This window comes from Diadema antillarum, unplaced genomic scaffold, assembly GCF_040938485.1.
Source record: "Diadema antillarum isolate AM-2024a unplaced genomic scaffold, OU_Dant_1.0 scf00000208, whole genome shotgun sequence".
Classification (NCBI taxonomy): Eukaryota; Metazoa; Echinodermata; class Echinoidea; order Diadematoida; family Diadematidae; genus Diadema; species Diadema antillarum.
This window is the reverse complement of record NW_027271097.1, coordinates 662,854-676,606: the sequence shown is the minus strand read 5'-3', so window position 1 is coordinate 676,606 and position 13,753 is coordinate 662,854. Positions and strand designations below refer to the sequence as shown.

The 13,753-nt window shown below is 37.2% G+C and overlaps 1 protein-coding gene across 1 annotated transcript in view; it reads right to left on the bottom strand.

Annotated features, from left to right (window-relative positions):
* The window catches only part of LOC139724195 (uncharacterized), a 52,081-nt gene that overhangs the window by 1,209 nt on the left and 37,119 nt on the right, over positions 1-13,753 (bottom strand). Inside the window, exons 2-3 of the mRNA XM_071635340.1 lie at positions 2,236-2,354; positions 769-896 (exon numbers count right to left, since the gene is read on the bottom strand). Coding sequence (XP_071491441.1) covers positions 769-896; positions 2,236-2,349 — 242 coding nt within the window. The 5' untranslated portion in view covers positions 2,350-2,354. The remainder of the gene's footprint in view (positions 1-768; positions 897-2,235; positions 2,355-13,753) is intronic.

The window sequence follows — 13,753 nt, the reverse complement described above, 5'->3', positions numbered from 1 at the left end:
CAGAAAAAGCAAAGTGGTGTTAAAGTCTTATAATTCAACGTCTCACAACACTATTCCTTTCAATTGGTTTCAAGCAGTTATTTGTGTTCTTTCATTGTGATGTTGAAACATAGTAATGGGCGCACTTCGCGCATTTTATTTATTTTATTTTATTGAAACATATTTATTCAGGATAGCTTGATCAGCATGAGCTGTTTTTCATCAAGGTCCTGAGATAAAACATAAAAATACAAATAAAATTTCAATCATTACAATGAATTGTCATCAGTATAAAATCCAAGTCAGCTGCAGTAATTGAAATATCAAATCAGATGAATAGTTAATTATTAACAATATAAAATTCATGTCCTAAAATTCACACAAAAAGAGAAAATGGACTGATTTTTTGACTAGTTGTATTTAATTCATTTCCTTCAGTTCCTTCACATACACACACACACACACACACACACCCACGCAGAATCTTGGTTTCTTTCTTTCTTGTCTTTTAATCTCTTTGTTTATCTATCTTTGTAGACAATTGCAGCTGTGGTAAATGTAATCTCGTATACTAGTAACATGATTTATAAGATTCATCAGATTATATATTTTTGTCAACAACCAATAGACAACGAGATAATTGGAAGTTGAGTTTAGAGAGTTAAATAGTTAGAGAGTCAAATATCCACTGTTTATGTACGTCAGTTGGTACTTCCATACCAAAGTGACGAGACAGATTCAAAGAACTGCACTGAGTTGTATCTCTCCAACTGAGGGCGTTCTACTTACACACACGAGGTCTGGCTTTTGATTGGGCTCCAGGCACGAACTTCACGGTTGTCGAGGAAGTTTTGCAGAAGATATCGGAGATCAACGTCGTTGCTTGGCGGGCTCCGTATTTCCATGACATCCATTGGCTGCCATGGTAACAGAAAAAGAAAACAAACGGGTAAGCAGACATACTGCTGGAAATGTTCTATTCGATCAAATTGTCAAACAAACCTGGTACAAAGGCAGTAACAAACACGGAAGCAACTGAAATAGAACATATTAGTAACTATACATCAAATGTGTATTTTTACATCGTCTGGGAACTTGTGTGCAGCAAATTGCATACAGCAAAATAAGGAGGATAGAAATGTGGCGAAGCAAAACAAACAAACAAACAAACAATCATAAATCTTAACTTTCTCTAAATTCATGAAGTGTTAATTTCTTGAAATCATTCAAAAAGAATGCACAGTTTTAAGTATTATTGGATCCGATTTGATTGGTATAATTGGACAAATTTATTTCATTCATTTTTTACCATGAGCTGGAGATGATTCCCTTGTAGCCCGAACACATGCATGTATGTTCTGTCATTTGTGCCTTGTGGTAAGTCAAGCTGTTATGTTTTGAGGGCAATATTATATATACCCATATTTTGCCTTGTCGAGAGAATTCTAAGCAAGAATATAAACAAAATACGTAGGGTTTTTTTTCTTTTCGTTCCGTATTTCCAACTGTTTCCTATTACAAAGTTTTCAAAAGAGCAATTTTCTGCATTTTCCGGGGGGGGGGGGAGTGGGGAGAATGAAAACATTTGTATACATGTATATATATATATATATATATATATATATATATATATATATATATATATTTATAATAGATAGATTTCGTTGCCTTATTTATTTCTTTTGCCAGATATAGTGTTTATCATGTCAGTGTATAGAGTCTGGTGCGTATTCTTAACATAATAAGTTATGATACTTCAGTAGTGTCTGGAATTAATACATCATTCGATTAGTCAATCTATCCATCTGTTTACTCGTACTTATCAGATAATCGAACATTTGGAGTACAATTTACTCTTTATTTTATTTTGAAGTCATAATCCATAGCAACCTAATAGAAAAAAAGTCATATGTAGTACTAAAGAGAAATAGAAGAACATGATTCTCGATTGACTCGTGCGTTCATGCGTGCATGGCGTATATTAACACAAAAAGTTTAAGCTGAGCTTCAAACTTTTTTAAACATTTGGGATTCAATAGCGGGAATTCCCAACGGTATTTTTGACTTATGCCATGGATTAAGTAAATTTTTGAGCACGTAACTGAGCGTGGTACTGCTGGTGTAAAATTCATATATACATTGGTGCGGTGGCGAGATACGCCTATCTCGCGTTTACGAAACGTATAAGTTGGACCTCCGTAGATTCAGGGCAATATGCCTGACGTCATATTTACGTCACGGACACACGTTGGTTACCTGGTCATCATCCGCCAGATCGACCCTGTCATCGGCAAGCATGCCTGGGAAGATGGCCAGACCAACCAGCATCACTGCCACCGAGAGAGGGAACAGCACGGCGTTTGTGTACATTGTGACTGAAAAAAACAAAGACAAAATTTAATAAATACTATCATACAATATGTTGTCATTGTAATCAAGGAAGGAATACAACTTAATTCACACAGTAGGCATACACTGTTCACCACCTCACAGCAGGGATGTGAGAGAATGCAGAGAATGCACCTCCCTGCTCACAGTAAGCACACTGTATAATCAGGTCTCGTATTCAAAGATTTAATCATTTACATCTTTTCTTCTTTGTTTTTGCAGTTGTGTACCACTTTTGTATGCTACATACACAAATTTAGAAGAAATTACTTCAGTAGTAAAAAAAAATGAGATCCGTATCAGATGTGATATACAAACTACTTCATGTACAAATGTATTCTAAAATTCGAAATGTATATTCAAGCATGAGCTCTGAATCAGCAATAGTTTAGATTGATATATGTCAAGATCTATGATATTCACTTTCTCATCTATCGTCCTTGATACGATGATAAACGCTAGCTTTTTTTTTCTAAACGTGTTCAGTTTATAAATCTATTTTCAGACAGAAAAGCAGCAAAGATATTCAAATAAAGCAGTCACTGCAGTGTCGTACAAACATGTACCGTACACACACAGACACAGACACAGACACACACACACACACACACACACACACACACACACACACACACACACACACACCATATACACATATTGACACTAAAAATTACCGAAAGAGCAACAATATGAGAAAGAGAAAAAACTCAAAGCAATCCTTTTACTATCCCAAATTGACCTATTCTAGCGTGATTCTCAACTGTGTATATCTTACTTAGATGTGTACGTAGGCGCTCACTTTTCAGCTTTATAGAATTGATGAAATCTACAGCCGTGAGATATTCTATCATAAACAGTAACTAATCATGACCTATATAGCCTTTATTAGAATCAATGGCATAGGGATTAGATGACGTCACAACAGAAGACAGATTTGAGGATGATATTGATTTTGTAAAACATCTTCACGACCGATCCTTATGTCAGTAACCCCTTCTAAAATGAACACCTCATGTGTGTGTTGATATATTTCATATTGCTCTAATGACATCTCCGAAGAATAACGTATTGCTCTACGGTATATAGATCCATCGCAGGTATCGCTAGAAATTTTTTTTTCGTCTTTGTTCTTTCATTTTCACTCATTTTAAATTGATGCTTTTCCTTAGTTAAAGGAGAGTTACTGTACTTACACTATTAAAAGAAAAAGTATTTACACAGTTTTCGAATAGAGCGATGGAATATATACTAGGAAATATATGAATATATATAACCCAATTTTTAAAGAGTATACGATGTGCATTAATAATTGGTAAATGATATAGCATTTGTGGCTTGTTAGTACTGCTTTCTCCAAGAAGAGATGAATATAGGCTCGTATATTTAGATGTCATCAAGCTCACTCCAGAATAGATAATATTGGTTAAATCATTCTCAATCAATTTATTTCTTTAATTCTTCGGATCGAAAATCACAAATTAGTTTGATGTCTTTTGATATTAGAATAAAAACAAATAGAAAGAGACTGACTATCTTCAGCCTTGTTTTAACCGACCTTAGACTGCCGGAGATATTAAAAACCAAATTAAAACCGTTTGTTCTCGAAACATTTGTCACATCACATGTTATTAGTCACTCACTGTGAGATTGGAGCACGGCAAATATCATAATGACCTGAAAGATGCATACATGTGCACGCCTTTGAAACAGATGATATCGCAAATTGGATCTTGAGAATGACTCTTAATCAAATCACGTGCTTCATGTTGCAATCTTTGTGACAGCTCGGGCAGAAAAAGTCCTGAACGTATATTTGATTTTTGTCCAAAATTTTGTCTTTTCCCCATTAAAATGGGCAATTCAATTTATTAGTGTCATGATCAAATTAGAGAAATCCGTCTTTATCACGCCTTTTATGTTATTGGATCTTAATCAGGTGCATCTATAAGACATTGTCGAAGAGAGCAAGTGTGAATTTTTTAATTGGTTTTATCAGTAAGACATAAAAATATAAAACACGAAAAATTGAAGCGAAGGATCTGTATCTAACTCACGTACTAATGAACTTCTCTGACGATTTAACAGAGAAAGAGACAAACTAACAGACAGACAAACAGATAATACGAAATTACTCCCTTAAAGTTTGGTTCAAATCGACTCCATTTCATTCAATCATACAAAAGCAAAAACGACTGAATATACCGTAAGGCAGAATAAGTCGGCAAGAATAGGAAACATCTGATAATGTAATTCGTATGTAACGACAAAACGAAGTAAGGGTGTTAGAGTACTATAATGCACAAGAAAATGAAGCTGAATGTGTGTACTTTGACCAACAGATAACCGGGTAGAAGAGGAACAAATGGAGAGATAGATAGACAGATAGTCAAATAGACAGATAGGAAGAAAGATAGACTTGTGGGGAGAATGGTAACCGCAGTAATCCAAAGTTTTAATCTCAAGACTTGCTGTCCATGGGAACATTTGATATTCCGCCTGGCCGTGTACGCTGTCCGCTGGCTCGTGAAACCGCCTCAGCGAGGCAGCTAAATGAAATCTGTGTGTCCACTGAAGCTGCTTCTACCACACCTTACTCACACTGTATCGCCTCTGAGAACACTCAAACGTGGTTCACAGGATCCCGCGAACTCGCACCGCATAGCCTGCGCGCCCCTGACTACGTTCTTCCTTTTTCTCTTCATTGGTAGTATATGGTTGCATTTTTTTTTTGTCTTCCGGAAACGGGACTACCGCTGATTATATTTCTGTTTCAACCATGCACTCCGGAACACAGGATGTCTTGCCCAATTTTCGAAAAGTTGTCCCCTGTAATTATGTGTTAACACTGTATAGAAAGAACAAAAACAATCCGTGCAGCCCTTACTTTGCGTAAACCGATGGGGTGCCTTCCTCTTCGCAAAAGGGAAGGAAATCTCAATTTTAGCACCTCATTATTCACACTCTATTCCGGGGATATTGAAAGAGAGAGAGAGAGAGAGAGAGATAGATAGAGAGAGAGAGAAAGAGAGAGAGAGCGAAAGAGAGAGAGAAAAAAAATATTCTCTTGACCTCAACACTTCCTTTTCAACTCTCCCCCACCCACAAACGAAACCCTCAACTCAGAACATTGACAGTGATTGAAATTTTTCGCTCTTCTAGATTTCCGAGTATACCAATATTTTAGAGGATAAATTGTGACTCAGGTTTATTTTCATCAGGTGTATAAGAGACACAGCAAAACCTATACAGCTACGAATCACCGCTCATCACATCCAATCGCCACGAGGGCAACATCCTTAACGAACTCTGAAATCAAATCTTACACACATATTGGTGGTTCGGATCGTTTCTTCTCTGAACAAGGGATTCCTGCACTTTTTCCGACTTTATCCACTCGTCTTGTTGCACCCGAACAGCTTTTACAGTCCACAGTGTGAGGGATCTGACCTATCGGTGTGGTGTCAAAGTTCAATCAAGCGTTACTACGTTTTAGGCAATAACCAATCTCACACTTTTACGTGGCTACACGACCAGCTAGGCTTCACCACAGAACTCTACACGCACTCTGTGTGTAGAGTTCTGTGGGCTTCACGCAGCCGGCGACATGGGGGTAGGTGGCCTATACATGACCATCAGCCGCTCGTTGCGTGAAATGTCCACTGAAGTTACGACATTCAGAATGAGTTATTTTATTCAAAGTAAAGACGTTGTAAACATATCTACACATATGTTTACCCATGTGGGCCTTATCATTCACGCATGTACATGTTCTGTACGTTTCAGATAATGTTATACAATTCACGCCGGTAATAAAAATACGTTGATTGTCGATTTTTTTTTCTCCACACGTTATAGATCTTTGACTGACGTAATTGGTCGATTTCTCTGTTTCTGTGACTCTCTCTACGTGTGTGTCTGACCTCTCATGATATATTCATTAAAGCGATATACCCCAATGGCATTAGCGCGTCACAAGTCTTTACACAATAACAGCACTAGCATGTAATAAAAGAGAGAAGAAAATGAAATCCACTGGTAAATCTCGGTCAGAATATGCACAGCGTGGATGACAACAACTATCAGCATTTAGATTGGTTTGGAGCTTATGCGAAATAGGAAACTCTATCGCATATTATGTCTGTCCAAATGCATACCAACTATCATACCCTGCTATAATTGCAACCCCTTTTGGAAAAAACGGACCATAAACTTTAATCTATTTCAGATTTGACAGGGCAGTAGCTTGGACGCCTTAAAAGCACTGAAATAGCCCGTATTCTGAAATTACATTTCCGACCATCTCTAAAACGTTCACTGGTTTCGTCCTATCGGTTATCCATTACTTTGCTCAAATTGACGCCTAGTGCTAACTATTACACGAGAAAAGCATCGTTTTTTCGTTTATTCGAATAAAGAAAATAGTAACATCGGCAATGAGACCAGATTGGGTATGGGGAAAATGCGTCGTAGATGCTCTGTATAAAACTGCCAAGAAACACATTACGATGCTTTCTCGTTCAAAAGCACGAAATAAAACAATAAAAGATTGACAAAACGATGAAAGATATCTCCCCCAAGATTAATGGGCATTATTTCGGAGGGTTGGTTGAAATGGGCACTTGCAATATACATGTCTTGCCAAAAAGCAAACATTCCTTCTCTAATGGAAAAGAAATCAGTCTGGCATTATTCTGAGTCAAGGGGGCACCAGAAAAGTTCATCAGTCCTGACATCATCCTCCCGTAGCATATTGCTACAATGATTCATATTGCCCATTCTAGTATCCATCACAGGGATCCGTGAAGGCACAATGAACAAAGCTGAAAATTTCCCATTAGAACAATTGCACATCTCTATTTGTACAAGGCGTTGCACTTGATACATAAAAAGGTCAAAAAAACACAGAAGAAGATAAAAAAAGACTTAGACATTTCAACCAAAGTTTTCATTTTCAGTTAAATCACCCTACTCTGTAGTTTCTCGTTTAAAGATCATCGCCTCTTGGATGGTGATTACATATACAAGGAGAAATAACGAAACATCCTCAATTCTTATCTTGTCGAAATTTTCCTATAACTTTTTATGTCATACTTCCAATATTTCCAATATGTGACCGTGCAATCACAAAACGAACAAAAAGTCGCACACACTGATTTTGCGTGAGGACTGAAAATAAGTGAAATGGGTCAACCAAGCCGATCTTGACTTTTTCATATTTTCTGAAAGAACAAGTCTTATTTTACATTATGCCAAAATTTGGGGTCATAAAACGGGCGGGAAAGTGTGTTTTTTAGCAGTTTATCTCGAACATTTTTGGTAGAATAGTGTGATTAGGTGTGTCTTTAGAGTCCCTATTTCATTTCTGAAAAACCTTGTACACACTCCTCACTTTCAACTCTAATAACTTTTGAAAAGATAGTGCTACTGCATTGAAAGTTAGCATCAATTATGAACAGAATGTGTTAATGAGGCATGCTTAATTTCAGTTTAATCTGTTAATCTCTCCATTGTTGTTACTCGGATTGTTTACTTCCTGTTTTTTGTCCCATTCATTGCACAGCCGGCACGGTTTGGTAAAGATTAAGCGCTTGAATAGACACTGTACTTCAGAGCCTGTTTTCTCAGTTCACACTTTTCCTGAGTTTGTGCTTTATTTCCAATATTTAGATAGGTTAGGAGAGTCCATTTGATTTGAGTTATACATCATTTTAAAGCTTAAAGTCTACTCTTTCAGAATATGGTCTTAACTAAAAATTCATGCCTGGCGACTATTTGTTTGTTTTGTGGTGCAGGGTCACATATGTTCTTGTAGATTGCTGACAAAGTGTAACATAATCTTTGTCAGGTTTTAAACTTCCTCGTGATGGATATTCCCGATTTTGTAATCTTGGGAGAAATTGACTTCCAATCGGAGTTCCAAATCCCGTCAAGTCCCTTCATCCTTGGACAAGATGTTTTTTGCCCACCGTGCCCCCCACCCCTCCCCCCCCCCGACCCAGGTGTATACATTAGAACCTGGTAATGCTAGGGTAATAATGGCAGTGTCCTCTGGTAGAGAGCAGTGGTAACACTAAAGAGGCTACTCTGCTTAAAGAATGCCATAATCTACATCATTATTATTATCTGGGGAGAAAGGTGTTTCAAATCCCATGGGATGTGAACGCGGTACCCCCCGACGGGTAATTAAACTTCATTTCTGATTTAAGAGTTGAAATATTTTCGCCTCCCCACCTTCATAGCTAGACGTTACACCTGTACCAGTTATCAAGAGCATGACCTGAATAATTGCGTGAACAGCTTGACTGATGCGTGTGTCCTATCTCCCAAAACACCCTCCTGTCCCTTCATTTGCTTTCCTTAAATGCTTAATATCGATATCTTATTGCTTCTTTTTTTTTACATAAAGACGTAAAGACTTAACGCGTCACTACAAGTGAGGGTAGTGTTGGTGGGATTTTTTTTTATTTATTTGAAATACAGGCTTGACGAAAGAGAGAAAAGGCTTAGGAGGTAATGTTAAAACATGAGTTGAATGTGCCTGCCGCTCCAAGTACACAGCAAACTAACAAACAAACAAGGCCAACCGGCATTTATACAGCAACCTAACAAGAATAACATCAAAAACCACTGAAATACTTGTTAAGAAAAGTTGAGAAGATAGAGGATACACTGTAAAAACATTGGTGTTAGATTTAACACCGCGGGTGTTAAATCTAACACCGATCAAACTTCAATAAAGGACCACATCCACAGGTGTTAAAAATGCACTGTGATGGTGTTGAAAAGTGTTCACCTGACACTTCGTGGTGTTAATTTGACACTGCTGGTGTTATTTTGACACTGTACTGGTGTTAATTCAAAAATGACACCACATGGTGTTGATTTGATATTTGCTGGTGTTAATATCAATGGTTTAACACCCGTCCAGCTTCAATAAGAGACCACACCAGCTGGTGTTCCTTTGGTGTAAATTTATTTTCACATTTTTTCAAAAATCTAGTATTTTAATGTAAAATTCTTGATCGTCTTGTTTAAATTAAAAATCAACAAGAAGTGCAGTTACAAAGAAACTCTTCAAAAAACAATTTAAAATTTGGAAATGACACCCGGAGGTGTTAATTTAACACCATAAATGAGCACCGAAAATTTAACACCAGCTCGGTGTTCACTATTCAACACCAGACTTTTTGCAGTGTAGTAAAAAGAAATGGGAAGAAATAGAAAAAAAATGAGGCAGTGGGGAAAAAAGAGAGAACAAAAATATAAAAAGAGGTGAAGTTTCCTAGTTTGGCGAATGATTCATCAAATATTCAAATGATCAAGACCGTCCACGTCACAAAACAATAAGAAAATGAAGACATTTTACAATACGCATACACAAACACACTACGCAACCTATGTTTGTATGTATGTTTGTATGTATGCATATATCGTTTTATCTATTTGTTTCCTGTCTGTCTCAATTCATTCATTATTTATGAATACATCTACATTTTATTACTGTTACCATTATCATTGTCGTTCATTTCTTCTTTCTGTTAATCTACAGACTTTTATTGTCTGCTGTTTCATTATAAAATTAAGTAATGTGAATGATGTCGGTCTCTCTAGTTTATTTCTATGATCTAACCAGTAGCAGAATCACTGACGAACACCCTTTTTCATTCCCCTTCCCTTTGGCCTGCTAGTCACCCCCTCCACCCCCCCCCCCCCATCTCAAACTCACACATACAAAAGCATATAACCCACAAACATTCCGCGACCCTTGTATAGGGAGTGACCATTCTATCTAAACAATATTATGCTCTCTGTCATGGAGAGAATTTGATAGGTCCAGTCACAAATTGACAATATTTCGTAATGACCGCTTTTCGCTCTGAAATTTGCTCGCCTTCGATCAATTTAGACTTGAACTTTACCTATTCAAAGCGGCCCTTTTCTGGCAATTTAGAGATTGCATTCTTATAGTGTATTGTGTTACTATCTGTCCGATTCAGTTTGCATATGCTATTGAACACTGACATTGATGTAGATAGGGAAGAATCGAAGAGTGGGTGATTCACATTAAAAAAGTAAGGGAATTTTTTAATGGGGTGATGCAAAAGCTTGGTCTACTGAGAGCGGATTTGATGCCGTACAATATTTCGAAATATTAAATGCATGTTAATGATTTCTTAACATTTTCTGGTGTTCCCAAGCGATTGTGCGGGATTGCGGTTATAATCGTTAAAGGAGGCAGCGGGGGTGAATAATGACAACTCCACCTCTGCGAGCTTGTCTGTAGATTCAGTGAAGAAACTCTGTCCTCGATTTTTGATTGCTCAGAAAAAGTTCCCCATTTCGTTCGATTTAAGTTTGACCACATGCAGTTGGTTAAAGATTCTATCTCCCTCTCTCTCTCCCTCTCCATCTGTCTGTCTGTCTGTCTGTCTGTTCGTCTGTCTCTTGTGGCTGAATATCTCTTATTGCAGCAGGTGCTAAGATCTTGCTCGTTCGCTTTACGGCAGGAAATTAACAGCATAATCCTGACAGACGTTTAGCCAATATAATCCGATGAATGTCAACCATGGACTCAGCAGAAGTTAAATAATATGTCCATTCCTAAGTTAGCCCTCTCTCTTTCTCCATCATATATCTCTCTCTTCCTCTCTTCTTCTCTCTCCCTCTCTCCTTCCAAGATAATGCTTTTTTATTGCAGACAGAAAGTCGTTATTAAGACAAACGTTATGAGAGTGACAGATCCCTCGACATTTACCCAAGCAAAAATGAGAAATGTGGAACTCTTGCTTTTATTTCAAACCCTAAGGAGATGCTTCGAACGAGCTTTATATAAAGAGGGATAGAAATCTCTGAAAGCTACATTCTTACTTTTTCTATAAGGGTAGTTTTGACATCGATATTGTGAATTCTCTTCGGACAGTTTTGCGCCTGCTGACAGCGTTGAGTTAAACTAAACTATTGTTAACGAACAATAGCCTACAAAATGATGTGGTGTTAGGTCAATAAATCAGGGAATTGTGACGAGATGCGAGATCCGATGCAGTGGCGGATGGGGGGGGGGGGGGGCGGCACCGGGCGCGCGACCCCTTTATTTTATTTTATTTTTTTTTTGAAAATAAAAGGAATGAAAATTAACAAACATGAAAGGAGCGCGTGCGCCATCAGGTGATTTGCGATTGTAGTGACACCAGAAAATTGCGCTGAATTCCTTTTTCTTTGTTTTTTCTTTTGCTTGAAAGCTGAATAAACCTGGAAGTGGTACCAGAAATATTTTTGCCCCCCTCCCCCCTTTACAGAATTCCAGGATCCGCCCCTGAGATGGGAAAAAGAAGAGGAGGGACGACCTCACCGGCGATACACCACATATTGATCTATCAGAAACGTAGAATAACATTACGATCATGAGCCTCTGTTACTAGAACGTGCTACACATTCAAGTCAGAGGTAACACAACATATTTTACACATCTTGAAAAAAAAATTAGGTAATTTCATTAAGTCATGTTTGCGAAAAAGGTATATATTGTTATTTTCCTTGAACCCTGATGCTTCTCTCGGTTATTTTGTTCTTGAAAACCGAAGAGACTGATAGCACAGTACTGCATAATAAAATCAAACTTATTTGTGAGAACGTACATTCCAGCCCGCCGAACGATAATCAAATTTAAGTATAGGAGAGCTGGAGTTGTGTAGCAGAGTGGTGTTGCCGAATTGGGTATCGTTGTCTTTCATGTGACGATCAATAGTCACGGAACGAAAATAACTTGGAAATAACGTAATGGAGAACTGGTTGATTGTTCTGGAACTTGAGTCAAAGCGATTCCGATGTTAGAACTCTGTGATCACCTGGCTACTGAATCATTGTTTCTTTTCAGAATCCTCTTTAAGTAATGATCTTTCCCGATGTATTATTTTTAACAGTTCACAATTCGGAAATTCCAAATGGACACGAAGGAAGCATGAGATTGTATATTATTCAGCTCAAAAGATACATTTTCATTGGTCTTGTTTTCTTTATTTGTATAGATTTTTCACATAGGATATATAAGCATATATATATATATATATATATATATATATATATATATGAAGGGGTCGGTGAAACATAGTGCTAACCCACACTTTTGTCAAAATTGAGTTACATGGATTTTCATAATCCTTAGCCTTCACTCTAACCTCCGTGAAAATATCATATTTGAATTCAACCTATAAGAGGGTAAAAATGCATGCATTCATATTTCATTAATGTACAAAGTATGGACTTTCCAAACATTCAACAGCGATTATCTCTAAATGACTATTGTGTGGGTTAGCACTATATTGCACCGACCCCTTCATATACATATATATATATATATATATATATATATATATATATGTATATATATACATGTATGTATATAGATACACGTGTATATATATATCACCTTTTGTAGGTCAATTAAAGGCCGAAAATGAAAACAAACGAAACTGATTTTTTCCACTTGCATTGAAATAACTTGGGAGGAAAATATTTGCCTACTGACCTATTAAACGTTGTTTTTTAATGTGTACATTTACTTTATTTTGGACCTTTATAGTTTTCATTCACATTTTGGGAAATTATGGATAGCTCAGTATGTGCGTTTTTCATACCTAGAGAAAATTGTACGTCACACAGTGGATTCACAGCTGAACGTTATTTAGTATAACTTGGCCTATCTGAAGTAATCTTTGAAAAGTGATGATTCACACTACGTTTTAGCGAAGAGAAGCATCGTAATTCATGAAATTTTGTTCACTGAGGGATTGCATTACTGCAAGTTTTGTCGCATCATCCCACGTAGTTCCATTAAGTCTGCCATACTTATCGTCAATCTGGTTGCAAACATTGGCTATAACATTTTGAAGTAGTCGGTTAGAGAAGGGTTAAGGCCAGCAATGTTTTAACCTTCGTCAGATATGGTAGGATGACACTTTCAAGCTGACATTGCACTGGCAGGCAAACTCTGTCACCAAATTTAATCAATAAAAATCAAGCGGATAATTTCCGCAATAAAGTTCCAAACGTTGTTGTGTTTTGAAACTTGCCAGCAGAAAAAGCATCCTCCTTTTCACTGTGCATTGTTAAGGCCACCGCACACTATACGATATTCGGTCGCACGAGTGACCGACTTTGGATATGTAATAAACAAGCGTGTTTATTCTGAGGCTATCATGATTTATTTCGGATCCAAAGTCGGTCAGTGGTGCGACCGAGAGTCATATAGTGTACGGCGGCCTTTAGATAGAGTGCTTTTCAAAGTGGTTAGCAATTAAGAATTATTTAGTGCAATCATATTGGTTTTGGGGGTAACATGAGAAAAAGTGTACCTTCTATCAAGTTTTTGGGAGACATTTAATTAGCC